This window comes from Macrosteles quadrilineatus, unplaced genomic scaffold (assembly GCF_028750875.1).
Source record: "Macrosteles quadrilineatus isolate MER2022 unplaced genomic scaffold, UCM_ALF_1.0 Scaffold_6__1_contigs__length_79288215, whole genome shotgun sequence".
Lineage (NCBI taxonomy): Eukaryota > Metazoa > Arthropoda > Insecta > Hemiptera > Cicadellidae > Macrosteles > Macrosteles quadrilineatus.
Window position 1 is genome coordinate 19,636,780 of NW_026542599.1, and position 20,899 is coordinate 19,657,678.

Consider the following 20,899-nt stretch of genomic DNA (forward strand, 5'->3'; position numbering starts at 1 on the left):
TATTTTAATTCCAAAATGCAAACGTTCTACACATAAATACATATTGCAATGACACATTTTAAAATCACAATGTTTCTACGTATTTTTAAAAATATTGGCAACAATGAAATCGTTGTAACGTCGGAGCTGTCAGCTGATAAGATGACAGCTGTAGTTGCAATATCCGTCCGCTAGTAGCGCTGCGCTCATTCACTTCTCCAATAGATTATCATTCATGTTTAGTCCGGTGCGGTGTCTGGTGTCGTGCGGTCGTGCGTTGTACTCTGATTGGTCCGTCGTGCTTACGATAATTTTTAAAAGTGAACTATAAAATCTTTGTTGTTTCGATTTGTGGCACTCATGAAATTACATATTTTGTCATATATTTATTGGTGATATATGAATTTATTATTGGGTGTTGTGATGTGTTTTTGTGATGTGATGGCCTCTAAGATCAGGATGGCAATTTGGATACGAAATATTATAAGGTAAAGTACGTTTTTAATCATGTTTTATTATAATCATCAAATTTTTGCTTATTTTTTAACAGTTACCGTATTGAGGGTTTTTTGTGATCTGGCGGTTACAAATGTTTGTTAAATTGCACACATTTTTTAAGAGTAATTAGTTATTTTTTTTATTCCACGGAGATGCCATTTGCAACAACAATATTATACAGTTCCCTATATAATCAATAAATAGTTACCATATGAACCGACTACAAGATAAGATGACTTAACTATTAAGTTAAAAAATTAAGTACATTTACAATATTGTTTTTGGGAGGCATAACAATATAAAGAGAAAGTATCCCTTATTCATACGTTTAAATATTTATACCAAAGACCTGATAGTAGTTGCCCTATCAACACTATATACATATCCTACTAAGCCCTACTATTTTAACATTTTAACGATGAATTGATGAACGGCACTAGGTATCAATAATGTGTAATATTCATATAACGGTATAACTATTCATTCCTTTAAAATAAATTTAATTTATGTGTGCGTCAAATACAATATAAAATGGTAAGTTCCTGTAAATGATACATATACTACAACTCTGTGTTTATTCGAGCTATGAATGTGAGTAAATTTCCTGTGTAAAAAACGCGATGTAGTTTAGTTACGTTGGGTGGTTAATAATCAATTTAGTTTTTTTGAGGAATAAATACTTTATTGTTTTATAATGGCAATACAAACTTAAAAATATTACTATATACTATATTATTGGCCTTACCTGTGTGCTTAACACATGAAATTTCATTATATCGCCGGCAAAACCTTAAACTATGCCCAAAATTATTAAGGTTGATTTTAAATATCACCAAACACTTTTTGAGTTTTTTATTTATACATATGTAAATGTTGCCATGTTTAAAGATTTTGTAAGCAAAAATTGTTAAAATGTGTTATACAGTTCTTTTTAGACCCCACTGTATTTGTATAATTTAATTATTTACAGGGAACATACATTAAGGATGTTTTTGCGATGTTATGCACCTTATTACCTTCTTTTTCACCGAGACCAGTCACGTTGGATAGGTCGTGTCTTTAAAAATGAAATACTCAGTGACACTTTTATATCTTTACTAGGCTCTATTTACTTTGGTATATATCTATGTTCACTTGTGAAGGTGGTCAACCCTTTTTTTATTTGGTACTTCGAAATCATCGTTGAACTAAATAGACGTTCCCCATAGATCATTGCCCTAAAACTCATTGACTAAATAGATCGTTGCCCATGTCTTTAGGGCAGTGCGAAATTTCCTCGTTTCAAGCGTTTTTAGGGCTTGGGGTTAGAACCCTAGAAGAGCCATGGTTGTGAAACCTTTTTTTGTTTGTTTTTAGAGCATTCAGAAGGGAAGGTCTATTTCACGAATCATCTGGTATGTTCAGCCGGGCTGATTTCGTCTGTTCGTTGAATAATCACTGATTACAATAGAGACACATTATGTGTCTTATATTATGCAGTTACATATTGTACTTATATCGTATGTTATACATTCTTATATTCTCCTGAATTTTTAAGGTAATTATACTATACTTTACTTATATAGTAGTTTGGCCTATAGTTAAATATAAATCAGAAATCAGCTTAGAATATATTAAATTCAACTAATTTATATAGTAGACTGCAAACGAGGTTATTTGAGTTTCATGGAAAACTTGATTTTTACAATTCAATAGTTACTCAATGCTACAGTTAATTAAATGCATTTACTGTTTTATGATTGATTTCAAAGGCGGATAACATTTCAATGGCAGACACTTGTCACACTACTGTACGAGTGGGTATTTGCGAGTTCATAGATTTTTATCAGGTTTTAATTTAATTACCAACGAGTACCCCGACAACACGTCCATACTTTTCTGTTACAATCTTGTTGTATTTCAAGTATTCAATATTTCATTTTATTTTGTTCATAGTAAAAATCCAATTAGTCTTTTTATTACTTACAAGGAAAATACTATAGTCATCTTTCCTATAATAAGCCACCCACATAAGAGGCCTAGGTAGATCCCTTGCTTAGAAATATAATTTGGTAATGAAGGTAGGCCTAACTGTTATAGATATAGTAGGGACATGTATAGTTATTGATACAGATTTGGGGCTTCAATTAAATCAATTTTATTCCACGTTAAACTGGTTGTTCAAGTAGTATAATTTAGTAATCTGTTTATCTGGTATTATAGGACAAATATATATAAATACGAGAATTTTTACTTTTGAATGTTTAGACTCATACTTTTAACATACAACTATTGTTATCTGTTGTTGTTACTGAGACATCCTCAATTTTATTTAAAGGTACATTTCAGGTCGTTACTATTTATAATATCCTATTCAGTATTAGGTCGTAAGGCAGATAAGCTCTACTCAAACTTTTGCTAAGCCATTTGTTATAACAGAGAGCCGAAAGTGCTTTTTACTGCCTACGCTGCGAGACAGCTCAACTTTTTGTTCTAGCGATTGCTTAGATACCGCTTCCAAACATCCAACTAACTTTCCTTTTTGCGTTTGCAAAGTTTTACTTTGGTATTGATAGTTATAGACATTGTTATTGGAGCTGAGTAGTCGTATTGAATTAAATTCATTCTGAAACTAGAGCGTACTGATTTGTGTCTCAGAAATACAATTCTTACTTGTAGTTCTTTTTGAATTAAAATATTTAAACAATATTAAACAAAATACTTAATTAGCCAATGTTAATAATTTTATTTATCAACAATTAATACTATTTTGCTGACGTATATTAAAAACACAATTTACACAAAAAATTTTTTCAATTATTTAGGTTTAATATTGCATGAGGCAGTTGATGTTTTGCGTACCAAAATGGTTGGAGTGTTTGACTTTAAGTACGAATTTTGCTGTTTTCAATACTTAGGTTCAAGCTTCAGCATTGACTATACTCAGAATGTTCTTGCCATGTAATGTAATATGATGCCAGGAAAATGGAAGTTCAGGGCCATCTCACCAGGGGGTGCTAGTGTATTGGATTAAATACTAATACAGATCAATGCAGTATGCAGTATCCTTCAGGTGGCTCTGAAGGACCATTTTATGGGCATGGGGGAGTGAGCTGGTCTAGTGGTTAGAGTGCGGGATTTCAGTCCCTGAGGTCCCGGGTTCAAATCCCGCCAAGTGGACAAATAATCCAAAACAATAATAAGCAAATAATGGATCCAAAACAATACACACATATTGGATTTTGGGGGTCTAAGTGATGATGCCGCAACCCCTAGGACTAGCCTGAGGTAATGAAAAACAATTCGTGCCTAGCGTCTTAGAAAAAAGCTGTATCATGGCAAACAGCTGATTGATTTATCACTTCATACAGAATATTTTCATTAATTGGTAGACCATATCAACAGATGTTGCTTAAAATGTCTAATTACATGGGAAAAGTCAATGGATAAACCCAGATTACATTTTGCTAGGGGTATTCACCACCTACGTTATGCAGTTAAAAACAACTGCAGGTTTCCATCATAACCTTAACAAAATTTAAAACCTAGTGACGTTGAAATACAAAAATAGAAATAAGTTCACAAATTGAGTAACAACGGATCTTTTATGAGACTGATACCAACCGTCAACCTTTAAGAGTTGACATTTGTCACGCTACATTCATTCTACAGCGTAAATTGAACATTTTACGTATACATAACATTTGAAAACGCACTTCTAAATCGGTATTCTCAGTTTTATTTCACACTAGGTATCATGTGTGCACCAAATATGGCTAAGGGGCTTCAACACTTGGACTGTTGACACTAGCTAATGGCTATGATTGGTGTTTATGTTCATACCACATGTGTAAAGATGTAAAACACTACGAACTAACTAGTCGTGACATCTCTCTCTCTCTCTCTCTAGTTACTCTGTCCTCTTCTACTACACTAGAGTTGACGTTTGTGTACTTGACTGAAATCAACAAACATATCGAACCAAAATATAAAAAGGTAATTTCAACCTATTGAGCGGATTTAGATATTTGATACTTATCCATCTTACAAAGAACCTCTTCAGGTTTAATAGTACCAATTCCTTGTATTTGTAGCCAATTAAACAGTAATCCGTAATAACTAGGCGTACAATGCAGTTGTCTGCTTGCAATATTGAGCTGAACTAGCATATTAATCCCATACTTTTTTAAAGTCAATGCTACTTCTGTTCCTCGTAAGTGAGATTAAATACTTGCTGTATCCAATGTCGATGGTATATTTGGTTCACTTAAATGGAATGTCTATTTGCAGTATTCTAAGTCAATTATAAGTCTGGTTCACGTAAATGAATTGTCTACTTGCAGGAACCAAAGTCTATGTTTCATCTGGTTCTCATATATTAAAAGTCTAATTACAGTATCCAATCTCAATGATACATTTGGTTCGCATAAATAAAAGTCCTTCTTGCATTATCGAAAGTCAATGGTAGGCCTACGCCTGGTTCACTTAAATTGAATGTCTATTTGCAGTATTTAAAGTCAATGATACGCCGGGTTCACGTAAACAAATTGTTTACTTGCGGTATCCAAACTCAATTGTAGGTTCACATAAATAGAATGGCTATTTGGATTATTTAAAGTCAATGGTGCATCAGCCTTATTCCGGTGACCATAATTATTGGTTATTCATTTTGTAGTAAATTATGCTCAATGATATTAATCCGATTGTTCTTCCCCTTTTCTCTGTATGGTATTTGTAATGTGCTATTTAGATGATTTGTTGACTAACATATGTTGGGACTCTTGTTTACCTTGTTATTGTTATCTCGCAAATAATGTCATGGCAACCAATTGACCAATAAGGCCCATGCTAAATTTCTTAATGTTTAAATTCACGCAGGGAAAAGCTCTGTGGTACGATTTGTACCATTTCAGATTTATACCTTCCCACGGTCGATTAATATGATTGTGCTAAATTTGGCGCAGATCGCTTTAGTCGTTCAGGAGAAGTATTTTTGTAAAACAAAAGCAGGAGTGTAGTGAGCTTCGCTTCACTCCGCTCAATAATCTGTCCGTGTAAATTTGTTTGTGTGTGCGTGTGTATGACAGAGATATGACGGAATTTTAAGATTTCTCTTTGGTTTCCGCTTTCTATTTCACTATAATAGAGTTATTAAGTATTGGAGAGCTGCTTTTAAAAGTAGTATTAGTCTATCTAATATCCAATCCAAAATACGGCAAAACCTCTTAATTAAAGAAATTTTGTTATTTTACCGACTTAAGCACATGGTAGGCTAGAATGGACTTATTTACAGTAATTTTAACAATTACCATATCCTGAGCAACTTTAATAACCCACTAGTCTATATTCTGAGCAGTAATTGCATGCTTCGTGCTTTCTGTTTGGAGTAGCCAAGTGTTTAACGTGTAATTCACAAGTATTTACTATATAAGAACCGGTTATTTTTGGAAGCCTAGTTTTAAGTTATTTACACAGCTATTTTTCCTTAATGTTTACGTATCGCTTATAAGACTGAGTATAATAAGCTTGAATACTTCTTGGAGAGCTTTCTTATGACTTGACCTAAGCATTTACTATTGAATGCCACAGAAAAATTTAACAAATATGTTTTAGTAAACATGACACTGCATTGAGTTCCAAACTCTTTCTCAAGTTTACTTTTGTTCAGATTCATAGTTGCACTGATTTTAAGATTTCAACAATGGTTATATGTACAAACTAGTACTATTATTTACATTGGTAGGCTCCTACCATGTAGAGCAAAACAGATGTTAAAATGTAACTTTTGAATGATTTGATAATTGATATACATTAGTTCTTACCAAGCAACAGAAAATATATCGTTGCGAATCAAGGTCATAAAAAACACATAGGCACTAATCTTGAGATTAAATCAAATCAAATCATTTTATTAGGCCAAATTAACAATTATACAGTTTGCATTAGCCAGGTCAATACAGAGATCTCATATTTAAGACAATAACTCATTTTCTTAAATATAAATTAAAACGTGTTTGAAATATTTTGTTATATTAAATTAAGGTAAACCGAATTGGATTCATAGTTAAGTAGTTTTACCTTGATTCATATCGCAGACGATTACTCACATGTCACACTTAGTTTACAATTATCACTTGTACAGATAAGACTCGAGAGGCTTGAACTATAAACTTGACAAGTTGGCAACACGTTGAGTTGATCAAAAACTTACTCAGAATGTAACTGGATGAAATTATTGTGAAATTTGCTTTAATTAATTAACAAAATAAGACTACAAGACTGTTAGTTATTTGTATTTATGCACGATGATAAGGTTAACTTTCATAATTGAACACCTTATTCGAACAAAACGTAATTTGATAAAACTTTGTCTAAGTTAGTTACATTTTAGAAAGTGCAACATAAAATTACAGTTCTAACAATATTAATTAAACAAAGCGATTTTGAAGGTTGAGTGAATTAATTTAATTTAAGTCTGAATGTCGCTTCACTATTGTCAAACTTGTTCATTGTCAGAACATTTTGATGATTTTATATTTTTATCTTTTTTTCACTAAGTTATGTGACTTTTTATGTAAAAAAATGTCATAGCCTAGTGTATTACAGTTGGTAACATACCATGGAGTTTGTAAAAAAACTTTCAATCTAGAACAATTACTTAGAAGCTCAACGACAGAAATTATCATAACTAAATTACTTAAGCCCATTATGCAGTTAGCCACACACACTTTTGAGCTTAATATAATACATTATGATGCACACGTAACATATTATGTGACTTTATGTTTTTCATCAGTAGTGACCTGAACTCCGCATATCGATTGTGGCTTAGGTTGCAGTCCCATCAATAGCGGAGCTTATTGCAGTTGATTGCATCCAAAACCGGACATGTTTTCCAGTGTAGTGCATGCAGGTATAAAACATGCTATGCTGTGCGTTTGAGTGGTCACTGCACCAACAATCAAGAGTTAAAGAGAATAACATATTAATAAAAATAACACAGAATTTTTGTGAAGAGTAGATTTTTGACTGGAAGTGGACAGAGCTCTCGTAGATTGTATAGGTAGTAGAGGACTAGTGTTACATTTCTCGCATTCGCATCTAAAGTTGAAGGTTCGATTCCAGGCAATCGCGTAACTGAATACAGATGTCATTTTATTTTGGGCTGTTTATTAATGATAATAACAAAAGTTCGTCGTTAAATGATCAAAAAGACCAGGGTTTGACCTGGCCCCTTACAAAAAAAAGAATCAAATAACCTTTGCGTAGAAATATAGAAAGACAAACGTATTACTCATTAGACATCTAACAAAATTGTTACTCGAAAGAAAATTAGTTACTAAAGTACTAGTCATATTTTTATTATCAAGGTTACCAAGGGTACCTCGCTTTATTGTATAATAATTTTACATTTATGTACGAAACCAAAGTGCGGAAACTCCTTAATAACGTGGTCTAAAAGCTAACATTCGTCTGGAAACAAAAAATCTTAAGTTGAAGAATGATTACATTGTTTTATACCTAAGTGCAGCATGTTTTATGCCTACCTAAAATAAATTATTGATTTATATAAGCAGTAGTACAATCCATTTAAAATATCATAACGTAACATTGTAAATTGAATGCGTATTATATGTATAGATATCGCGTTCTAGTATTTGAAAAAGAGAAGTTAAAACCAGTATGTAATTGAAATACTGATAAATATAATCAAAAAAATTGTTAAGTACCTCAATTAACCCAAAGACTGTACATGTTTTCATAATAATAAATTTATGATGCACTAAACACAATGTCATAGCACTGGAGAGAAATCTGATGGGGAATTCAATATCGCCATATTTGGAAGAAAGCTCCAACAGAAAAAGTTATGAATAAAACAAGTAGTGTAAAAGTGATCGAGAAGGCAGTTGTTGCGAAGTAGGTTTGACGGCTACCGGTTACTTTTGTAACAGAAATGGAGAAATTCTCTGACTGAGAAGTCACTCGACTATTTTCATAATACAAATAACAATTTATCCTTTTAAATCATTAAATAAATCGTTATCCTATTAAAATGTTAAGGATTGGAAGTAGTTTACATTTTTAACGAACAAGAGTTTTATACAGCGTAAATGAATATCAACGTTTAAGACTGTTAAATAACTATATAAATGTTTAGCCCCTAAAAATTTGTATTGCAATTTTTAAACCTCTGAAACGTTTGGTAAAAAATTCAGATCCCGGGTCAGTAATACACTTAAACTGTATTTAAAATCGTAACTAATAATAACTTCAAGATTAAGAATTCCACACTCTCTGTGAAGATACATAACACAAAAAAGTGTTATAAAAATAAAATCTCATAAAGACATCTATGGCTGACCATTATCAACTGTATATTCAACTAGTAACGTGAAATATTGTGAAAAGAGAACTTCTTTTAGGACATTTTCCATGTAATAATTAATTGTAAGATTGATGCTATTTCTAACATGTATACAAAAATAAGCTTAAACAAAGCTTAGCATTGCTGTATTACATGGTTTTTTCTTCGTACAAAGAGATTTTGTTAAAACAAAAGAAATAAAAAAGTAATTTATTAGGCATTAGTTAACTGTTTCTTCTTATATTTCAGCTGTTTTGGTTATCAGTGTGCTAAACTGATCCATATGACTCCAATATAAATTCAAATAAAACTTTTCGTCCACAAACTTACATGGATAATACTTTATAACGAACATGTTCAACGCCATTTTCAATAACCGTTGACAGCAATACGGTTTAATTGAAAATTATTGCTTTTGATATCAGTTATTGGAATTGATGGAAATTAACAGGATCACTTTGATCATTCAATAACTTAATCTCTTACAACTATTCAAAAGACCAATTAGTTAAATTAAATGGCGTCCTTTTCACTTAGTGTATTGCTGTCCTATTTAGTTCGTTCCAATGTTTTGCGTAGTTTATTTTTCACGTGTTTTTTTAAAATACAAATAACATATTTATTTCTTATGACATTAGTTTTAAGCATTATACGTGAATTAAACATATTTTGTTAACTTTAAATTTGAATTTGCTACTGATTACAAAAAATAATCCATAAGTGATATACAGTATATACAAACAGTGATATACAAATATGTCATCAGTGTAAAACCATATTTCAAAATATTATGTATTAGATCTTAACTCAATGATGATATCCACATTTTATATCATCTGATTTAGTGGATTTAGAATAAAACTGTTAAAATGATAGAACACGTGATGTTATCCTAGAAGTTTTTCATATACAATTTCACTGCGATACATTTACGAATTGATTTCAATTTTTACAACAAAAAACCTTCTTCAAATAATTTATACATTGAATACTTTTAATCAACTCTATGCACACATGGAAGGTTATGAATTGAGGGCGTTGGTCGAAGAGAGAATGTGATGGTATAAAAGCGGTTACTAAGTCCTAGAGCTGCGGGGTTTAAGTCCCTACAGCCACCAAAAACTTTTAGCAATGCACTAATGCCGTAATCCAATGGATAGATAACCACCAGAAGGTCAACTTATTTCGATAAGGACAGTTTTTTTATGTAAGAACTTCCTCTTCAATATAGAACTCTCTCTATAAAATTCATATTATAGTTAATAAAAGAAAACCATGACATTCGTCTACTGGACGATCCTATGTATATCGCGTTATGTTATTCTTCCACTACGGGCACTTCCTTGTTTTTACAGGACCAACCATCAACAAGCTATATTGACTCACACGCCCTCTCTCAGCCAAACCCACTTCTACAATATTATCATAACACAGTGTATACAACATACTATTTATTATTGACACTACGTTTTCTTATATTATTACAAATTCACCATTGAATTTTATCAATGTTGTATGGCACGATAAAAATACGCTAATCTATTTTTGTACTCCTTAATAAACTGTGACGAAATTGGTTTGCATGGCTAAGTATTGTTCAAAGGTTATTAAAGCATTTTGGTACTTTGTAAACAAATGGTCAAACACTGTAGCTGTATAAAAATAGGTTTTCCCAAAATCGTTCAGTTAAAAACGGTACTTTCCAAATACAAAGCTTCCTGGCAAACCTCTTTGGACTTTGAGTATTGCTATACACACTCTTTCGTCATTTACTAGTGTTTTGCGGCTTTCACCAATTATTTTTAGGGTTTAAGCTGTTATTATAAATAACTTTCCCAGTTCCTTGTAACTTCTTTCGAACTGGAGCAACGCCTTTTGACCAAGAACAGAATGGTATGTAGTCCATACAATCTTCGGTTGTTTGCACAAGAATCGCTAATGTTTAAATGGATCAAAGCAAGATCAAAGTGTTGATAACCCCACAGCACAATGTTTACTGAAATAGCATATTTTAATTAATGTTTATGAAGCGCAGCTGTTCGTTCATTGTTGCCTAGGACAGCGTAAGAAAATTTTGGAGTCCCCATTTTCCTACTATGTATATACTGTAAAACCACGTAGTTTTTCCGTACAAAATTCCTAAACACTAATAACATGCAACAAGTGGCTCAAAACGCACCTCGAACTGCAGATCTGTCTTACTGGAAAAAAATATTGTCTAACAAAATCAATTTTACTGTTTTAGAAAACTGCCCCTCCGAGAGGCCAAACGGTTATTAATACTTTGATTCCACTAATTTACTCTATATACTGTCACAAACTCGCCGATCTTTGATGTCGCTGTTTAAACGCCATGTCTGCTCGCCAGCAACAAAACATAGCCGGGAGCGAACGCTTGAATAATTCCGACGGTACCAAGACACGCTGTTATTTGCATTTTTCCCGAGTAAGTGAAACTTTAATCACAGCCTATAAACAACAATCTCAGGTTAACAACCTGCTAGCAGACTAACACCTAGCAGCCCGCAGCAGGTCTTTGATTCATTCTGCTACTCCTACTATTATAGCCTATAAATAGAGGATTTTCTACCCTCTGCCTATAAATAGTAGATTTTGCAATGTACACGGTACCTATAAATAATAGGGGGGGTTGAGCTATAGTGCGATTTCGTGCAATAGAGTTGATGAGGATTTCAGTTTGAAATGTTAGGTTATTTGGATAGTAGGTGAATTTTGATGTGATTCAAGAAGCCTTGAACCAAACAAGGCAACAACAACAACAACAACAAACAAGTTTAGTTGACATTCATTACTGAATTAGAAGTTAGGTAAATAATTTCCGTAGATCTCGAAAAATTGTGTCTAGGCCTATATACATGTATTTTGAAAGGTAATGACATTGATGCTTGTCAAAAATATAATTTCATTTCTATGTAGTCGCATAAGTGTTGTAAAACAACACGCAGGGTTTGGACCGTTCCCTTTCAAAACCTAAAAATTGCCAATGCGTTAAACAAACAAAACATGAATAAATAAAAATTAAAGAGTGTATACGTTTGTGTTACGGAAATAGTAAAAAATGTCATCAAATATTTATATAATTAATATTTAGTATCCTGGATAGATTAAGGTTTCCCTCTTTGTTATTTTGACGAAAAAACATAAATCTTTGGACCATAGGGCAGTTTACGAATATTATTTTTGTTTTTGCCCTCAAAATACCCCTTTTCCGTTAAGCAGTTTTCTATATTATTCAAACTGCTTAGAAACAGCTTAAAACATCAAATATACTCTAGTTGTACCGGTACCAATAAAAAAAAAAAAACAAAAAAAAAACTCTACCACCTTGACCACAATTTTTAATAACATTTTAATAAAGTAATTTCGATACAATATTTCGCTGCTAAAAATAGTAACCAATGCTAGTACTGATTATAGTGCATTCATTAAAAACATTCATTACTCCCACCTGGTTCTTCACTAACAACTTTCTTGTCTTGCTGAAGTTAAACATGCTAATGGCCCTGGCATTAGTTAATGAGCAATTTCAAATCCCAAGAGGGCAAAACAAACTCGGCCAAGTCACAATCTTTTCGCCCACTAGATCGGCATGTATCTGCATAAATACATTCATTATACATTGTAATAAGGTTTGGCATTATTATACAGGATGATTTGTACTCAGTGTGACAAAATTTTTTTGATGTAAGTACAAAGTAAATGAAGTGTGATGATGCATATCAAATGTTCCAAGTCTCAAAATTAGCGTCCCAAAAAAATATTTTATGTTTTTCAAAAATAACCATGTTTTTAAACTCATTACAGCGATTTCTCAATTACCTGTATATGGATTTGAGTAGATAATGTCATTTTCGTGTTCTACATTAAAGTTTGAACAAGAATAATGGAAAATGACGGAGGATGAGTTGTAAAAACTCTATTGTAAATAGATTCAAAGATAAAAATTAAGATATTTGAAAGAGATTTAAAAAAAAATATCTATTGCATTTTTCACACCCTGTATACAAGAAAGTGTCGGAATATGTTAAAAACTGCGCCATTTTATTAGCTTTCCAACCATATGCTACACTATTGAGGTTTAGATATTTTTTGTTTGTTTTAGTGGTTTGAATACCAGAAAACAGGGGACTTTTTTACTGTTTTTACTGTTCAAGCTGAATCAAAAATACAACTTTTGCTTAATACATGCCGACTTTCTATGTTTTAAATGTTAAAGACACCATGCTTTGTAGTCTTCAAACCATTAAAGCGTACATAAGCATACATGAACTTCAATAGTGTAGCATATCGTTGGAAAGCTTATAAAATGGCGCAGTTTTTAACATAATCCGACACTTTCTTGTATACAGGGTGTGAAAAATGCAATAGACCACTGTTTTTAAAATTTTTATCAAACATCTTAATTTTTATCCTTGAATCTATTTAAAATAGAGTTTTTACAACTGATCCTCCGTCATTTTCTATTATTCTTGTTCAAAATTTAATGTAGAACACGAAAATTACATTATTTACTCAAATCCATATACAGGTAATTGAGAAATCGCTGTATTAAGTTTAAAAACGTGGTTATTTTTTAAAAACATAAAATATTTTTTTGGGAAGCTAATTTTTAGACTTGGAACATTTGATATGCATCACACTTCATTTACTTTGTACTTACACCAAAACAATTTTGTCACACTGAGTACAAATCACCCTGTAAAACCAGCCATTCGTCCTAAAATAATAGTTTTTGCCCTAGGACGCTAGTCACGCGCCTGGGGTTGTTTTCAAATTACTTCAGGCTAGACCTAGGGGTTGCGTCATTATCTCTTAGATACAATCCATTGCTGATTCGGCGGGATTTGAACCCGCGACCTCAGGGACCGAAGTCTCACGCTCTAACCACTGGACAGCTCGACCCCCATCCTCAAACAATAATAAGAAACTATGAATATTTAATAATAATCTATGTATTGGTTGAATCAATGCAATATAAATCTATGCAGGGACTCTAATTTTTGAAGTAGGCATTATCCACATGGGCCAGATTTAGTCTGTTTTCTTTTTCAAATACATAGCTGAATAAGCCTTTTAGTGCATTAATGATGAAGATACGTCAATTTCCAGTATTGAACAGTATAATAGCTATTGTTGATATATAAAACGTCTTATTTTACAAGAAGTTGCTTTTTCAATTTGGCACGCTGAAAAGTTAGAACATTAGAGAGAACCAACAATTTAACATCATTACACATTGTGGGGGCTTCATTGAACTTCTGGTTGAACTTATTCTTTAAGTTATGTTTATTGTACGAGTATATAACTTTATGCTGCTATTGTTTGTTAGCTATTCCGGTCGTTAATGCATGTTAATGCTTATAATTATTCTGGGCATGAACTGCATTGTTTTAATCAGCACATTGTAAGTAATTAAGACGGATTAACATACCAGTCATAAGTTTAATTTATCATTGACGCAATACTCAACTTTTTCATAGGTCTAAACATTTAGTAATTTTAAAGGAAAACAACATGTATTCAAGAAATACAATTAAATTCATTGAGCGTTTTACTGAATTTTAGGGGGCTGTGTACATTGTTAAGTATAAGTGAGACAAGGTTCACATTTGTTTTCTTTTGAACCGGCTTTCTATGACCAAGCCTGTATGAGAAGGACCACACAACTAGACAATGAATTTATAATTCTCCACTTTGTCAAGTAGACCTTTCAACCGTGAATGCTCGGGAAGGTATTTTGTGACAGGTTCTTAAGAAAACGAATCATATTGACACAGTCATTTGTAACATAATTTGGTTGAATGTCAGTCTTTCATACTAGATTTCAGTTACTTATAACTAAAACCATTTGCAAATTATTAAAAAAAGGTTCCAGGTTTATATAAAAGAAATTATTGTAAGCTGTATAAAAAAAAACTCAAATCCATATTTTCGCCTAAGAAATGTGCTTTCAATGTGTAGTGATTTTAATTTGAATAAGTATTCATATGAAAATTACTTTTAGGTATTCATAAATTTCAAATTACATATGATAGTACATTACCGTGATGTAATGCATATTTAATGACGGTTTTAGTAGTGATTCACAAAAAAGATCGTGAGATTGGATCGTTTTTTTTTAATTTTAAATAAAAAAAAATGTTAGACAAATTAAGGAGTTTTAAATCTGTCTACGATATAGGAACATCTATGGTCGGAGAGCCCTTTTCGTAAATGTTTAAAGCCCGTGACCGTTCCGCATCTTTTAACGTTATTGCACTGATAATCTCAATCTCACCGCAATTCCGATTACGGCGAAAGCTATTACAGACACATTAAATCAAGGCATTCGACTTTCTTTCATACCAGTTTCCTGTGATGGACACGCCTTCAGGTCTCATACAGGAAGCTGTCGTATCCGTGGCGATGTCACCGCTATGGTAGGATAGGCTGCATGCTGATGCGTCCTGGGACCTCACAGCTACATGACTCTGAAGCATGCTAAGAAAGTGTTGTCCAAAATGTATTAGACAGTTTTATAGGCATCAACGCCAACGATTTTTGTAATTGAGAACATTAAACATTTTAAAAGGGAAAGCGGTCACTTATGTCAATTATGTGGCGGGAATTGCCCCCTATCCTTCCCGCACCGCATAAGTAGTAGCACTTATGAAAAGGTTCGTTTGTCATAAGAGATTTGTCTTTGTGTAATTTTCTGCATAGGTAGACAAGCATTGGTATATAACTACTTAGTTAGACGTAGTTATATATCAACGGGATCTACAGCCAAAGTGCGCTCTGAACCACTAGGCTGTAAAGATTAATAGCATCATTTTAACTCGAGTATCCAAGATAGGAAGCGTATCACTCTTGATAATTATATATTCTACCTTTATGATTGGAATAGCTACACGTGACATATTGCGAGCATTACATAATTTATTATGTAGGTAGTCCTTACGTTGAGATTAAAAATCTTAATTAATAAAGGTTAGTGTATAAATTACGTCCTTATTATGGTTTTGTTTTCTTAATTCAATTTTTTGTTACGTGGCGTAATTAAATAAAATCGAACCAGCAATCATGAGGTTTGAATGTGAAGGTGTTGATGTGTGTTATAAAGACTACTATCACTCACACACTTGGCTACTACTCGACATTTGGGTATACAGTTGGATTGACAAGGAAAACATGTATTTCTGTATTACATTTGTCTATATCCCCCCTCTACACAGAAAGCCAACAATATATTCCTATTGTATATTCCACCCAAACTATGATCCAAACAAACCTAATCCCAATGTCCAAAGGTGTGTTACTCGTTTGAAAATCACATTTTAGATGAAGGTGTGCGGCGCCTCGAGAGATGCCCAATTAGCTTCGGTTGAGAAGTGAGGCTCAATTAGGCCTAATCAGTGACCCTTGTAAGTACTGATAGCGGGGTCAAGGTCACGGAGCGCCGCTCATATCTCGTAGCCCTTCCAAATTGGCCAGAAAGTTAGTCTTCACCGTGGGTAACAATATTGAAAATGTAATAGTGGAAGAGTTAAGACATATAACATATATATATGTTTTAAGACATATATTTATGTTTTAAAAGATATGGTCAATTGAATTGATTAATTAATATTTTCTTCAGATAATCGTTTATTTAAGAATAATTCTAACTTGTTATTGATTATTGATTTTTCAGGAAAGCGTCTTTTTAATTAAGTTACAAAATAAAGTTTATTTAGAGTCGATAAATACAAAATTAGTGGGTAAAGTTTGAAATTTTAATTCATCAAAGTCCAGGTTCTCGAAGTAGGACGATGCACAAACCCATCAGTTATTGTCCTAATTATGTTGATAGATTTAGGTAAGGGAACACGTGACAGTCTCGAGTCTCCAGTTGTATGCTTAACAACACAAATATTTCATGGCATTCCAATGTGTAATTTTCTATTATTTTATTTATGCCCTGTTTAATGAGTTAATTAAAAAGACAATTTTACAAGTTTTTACATTTACTAGTTCCCATCACGTTGTTTTACTTTAAGCTCTAAAAATGATCAGAATATAGTATATCATGCATACAAAGTTTTTACTTTGATACGTGTATAAACTAAAAAATCTCAGAAGAGTGAAATTGGAGACCTAACCTCTAACCTTTTATGCTTTTATGCTCCTTCTATGATATGACCCAACGTAATACAATTACTTTGTGGAAGCCCTGTTGGTTGTGCCAAACTAAATATACACGTTTGATAAAAACTTATTCTTAATAAACTAATTACCCACGATTAAAATGTTTGTCATGTTGATTCCTTCTAATTACATTTGGCAAATATTAATCTCTAAAAGAAGAATACCTAGTTGTTACTAATTTTATATCAAAAGGATTTTGGGTACTTTGGTATTATACCGATCACACCTAATAACATAACCTTACTTAAGGGTGGACTATGTTTTAGGTTAGGTTAGGAAGATTTTGTAAACTAATTTAAATGTTATTTAGAAGTCGAGTTATCGGTGTAGTCTGTGTATTACCAAAGTACCAGATGTTGATATTAAACAAAATATAATCTTAATCCTAATACTAGACAAGCAAACCAACTAAATGCAAACGTCATCTCCACGTATCAGCGTTAACCAAGAAGCTAGATGATTGTGGGATTTAAATGAAGTAATTTGTATAAACGTATCATCCAGCCCTCGCTCTCGGGTAGATTATTAATCTCAGACTTATAAGCCAAGTTTCAAGCCACCATCTATATCTGTGACTGCTAATGAGTGGGTTTAGTCCTAAGCTAACGCTCTTCATTTGATAAAGTTGATTATTTTGCAGACAGATTTAATAACTTTTTGTCTATTGTGCTTTCTGTGGAACGATGTGTTAAAATATGAATACAACTATTGCATGGGGGATTTGAGAGAGGCTTTTTTGTTCCGCGGATCTTTCATTTTCTTTTTGAATTTTCAATTATGTTAAATCAGCCTTTCTATTGAGTATTGAGTATGACAAAGTCTTTTAGCAATAAAAAAAGGACAACTTATTGTAAGATAATTTTTAACAATGAACTATTGCAATAACCAACACGAGGGAAATATAATCGTACTAGCAGAGCACCCGTCCTTCGTACGGGGTTGGAATATAAGTATAAAATGCTTATTGCAGTTATACTCAAGCTTTGCGTTTGCAATAAGGGAGGAAACAGTTTGATAAAATTTGCTTTTTTAAATTTACAGTATTCTATAGTATTACACATCTACCATAGCCATAATGTTCTACCACTTCATCTAAACAATAGAGAAAAATAAATTATCAACAATTTGCAAAATATCACAAAATATTCATGAAATGAAAAACATAAACATAACTGTAAACAATCCTACTTTGACAGTTCTCATTGCGAATCACAGTTTTTTGTTGCTGCTTAGTTCATATTAGCAGTTTTCATAAATGCAAAAAAAATATAGTGCTGCACCCTGTTGGTAAATCTTATAACTTTTTAATGCTTTTCTATATCATAGAACCAACTTTTTTAGTTGAAACAGCTGACTAAATTCTTTAACTCCCTTTAAATATGAATACTCATAAGGTTAACATGGGGAATTACAGAGCCACTGGGGCGGAGCCCGAAAGGATTTTTGAGATAAGAATATGCCTATATGTTAATCGGGAATGTAAGTTATCATCATGCAAAATTTCAGCCCAATCCGTCCAGTGGTTTATGCGTGATTGAACTTCAAACAAACAAACAAACAAACAAACAAACAAACACACAAACTTTCACATTTATAATATTAGTAAGATAATCTTAAACTGCAGTAGACGTTGTGTCTCGTCCAACTTTGTTCTCTTTTAAAACAAAATAGCTACATTTAGTTGTTATGTGTACTTTAGTATCTAGAATTCAATGGTATGACGTCACGCTTGGTTCCCTTCGATAATACAAACCTAGGATAATACAAACCCCCACTAGGGATGAGTATCGATAGCTCAACCATCGATGTACCGATAACGTCATCGTAAAGCATCGATTTTTTTAGGGCTAAAACATCGATGTTTATTTTAACCTTTCGTCTGCTTTCTGTACTGCAACAGCTGTGTGCAAACGAATACAATTCAGTCATGGAAAACATCGATATTTCAATATTCAAGCAAAAACATCGATATTCGACTCAATCATCGATGATGACGAACAACGATCGATGTAAAAAATATCGATGTCACGAAAATATCGACAATCGATGGTCATCCCTACTCCCCATGCCTCAATATTGTGTAGTGTGTCTGTGGCGCCGTCTAGAGAACACTTACGCCTTTCCTGCATTGCCTCTACGTGCCACATGTGCTACGAGTATCCACTGATGTCAGAGCTACCAAGGTCAAGATCATCAAAGGCAGATTGGTTACTTTCTTAGAACCGAACGTAAAAACCAGTAACTACTTATAACAATAGTTGATTGTGATTGGTTGACACGGAAGTGTATTTCAGTTAATTGTTTTATAAATAGTGCGTTATTTGTTGGTTTGAAATCTGCTGAAGGATGTTTGTAGTTTTGATAATATTTGGTGGGTTAAGAATTTGTAGGAAGCTTTAATACGCTTATAAAGTAAAATGATGTATACATAAAGTAAATAGTTTAAGTCTACTGACACGTTTTTTTTTGTTTCTACTATGTCAAATTTCTCTAGAAAATTTAACGTGTTGAAATACTAAGGGATTATTTTGTTGTAGTATTTTATCTTTAAAAATAATATATGAATAAGCAAATTACAAATTTTCTTTTAAGCAAGCTTGCAGTTCGTCTTTGGTCATCCTATAACTGGATGAGAATCAATTTAAATGAGTCATAAGAAGTTACAATCAATGACTTTATTTTCACACATTACCCTGCATTATTATTATGTAGATGTTAACTGCAAGAAAGGACCTTGGGGTCCTAAGTTCGCCTTAATAAAGAAGCATTATTATTTCATTACATGTTTATAAACGGTTTACTGTTGGTATATTTTAACGTTAAATAACATTAAATAACAATCATATTACTTTATATTGTAAATAGTAAACGTTGGTGATGATAATTTTCAATAATTCCGTCAAAAATTAGTTATCTTTTGTAAGTAATTGTTTCCTGAGCTCTAAATTTACTTTCTCAAGCTTTCAATCGTTCTCTATTTGTCCACTATGCGTGCTAGCGTTTGTTTGCAGTTTATTTATATTTTGTAAATCAGCTGTTGTTACAAGCCAACAATTCAAATGTAAACATAAATATGCATTAGTTAGATTTTCTGTGTCTTAGTGTGGAGTGTTTACCGAACAATAAATATGTAGTTTTCAGGTTGTCGTGAACATTTGCAAATCTTGCTTTTATATTGATATTAAATTAATTTTAATTAGGAAACATAATATGTTTAATATTATCCTGTAGTTAAGTATTTTTGTTACGTGATGAAAAGTATCATATTTTATAACCAGTACCGAAAGTGATTTTCCGTCACTTGCTCCAATTATTTACATTCTCGGTTTCGCCTCGTACGTGAAAATAACTCTAAATGCTCGGCTTTGCCTCGCAGATGAAACTTTATCGTACACCGGAATATGTCACTTTCGGTACAACCAGTAAAATATATTAAAATTACTATTCTACTATGGTCAGCTTTTACACCTTGCAAATCGTATGAATTTGTTGTTACAACTTTAAAATTCATAAAAATGAAATGCTTGAATCTATTTACAAATATTTTTAGATTTTAATTTTAATGTTTGTTTTAAATTCGAAACTTTGTTTTTAACTAAAAGTTAGTTTCTTCCGGAGCGTAGAACAAGGTCACTCTAAATAGTGATAGTAATTTTATTCTTTCGGCCAGGAACCAGTTTCGACCCGTAGGTGTGTTACAACCGCCTACTGACGGACCAGATACTAGCAAGGTCGGCCTAAACTGTAATTTGGCATAGCCAAATTCCTGGGCTCTTGTTTTTTTACACAGCCAAAGACGTTTAGGTTCCCCGAAGCATGCTGAAAATTAAGAGGTACCAATAAAGTTAAGTCAAATTAGTAAAAATTCTGTACATTTTGAAATGGCTG

The 20,899-nt window shown here is 32.5% G+C and overlaps 1 protein-coding gene across 1 annotated transcript in view; it reads left to right on the forward strand.

The window, feature by feature from the left end:
• The first annotated feature begins 267 nt into the window (after window positions 1-267).
• LOC128997372 (thrombospondin type-1 domain-containing protein 4-like) overlaps window positions 268-20,899 on the forward strand; it is a 368,834-nt gene continuing 348,202 nt past the window's right edge. Inside the window, exon 1 of the mRNA XM_054423009.1 lies at window positions 268-467. Within this exon, the coding sequence (XP_054278984.1) occupies window positions 379-467 (89 nt within the window). The 5' untranslated portion in view covers window positions 268-378. The remainder of the gene's footprint in view (window positions 468-20,899) is intronic.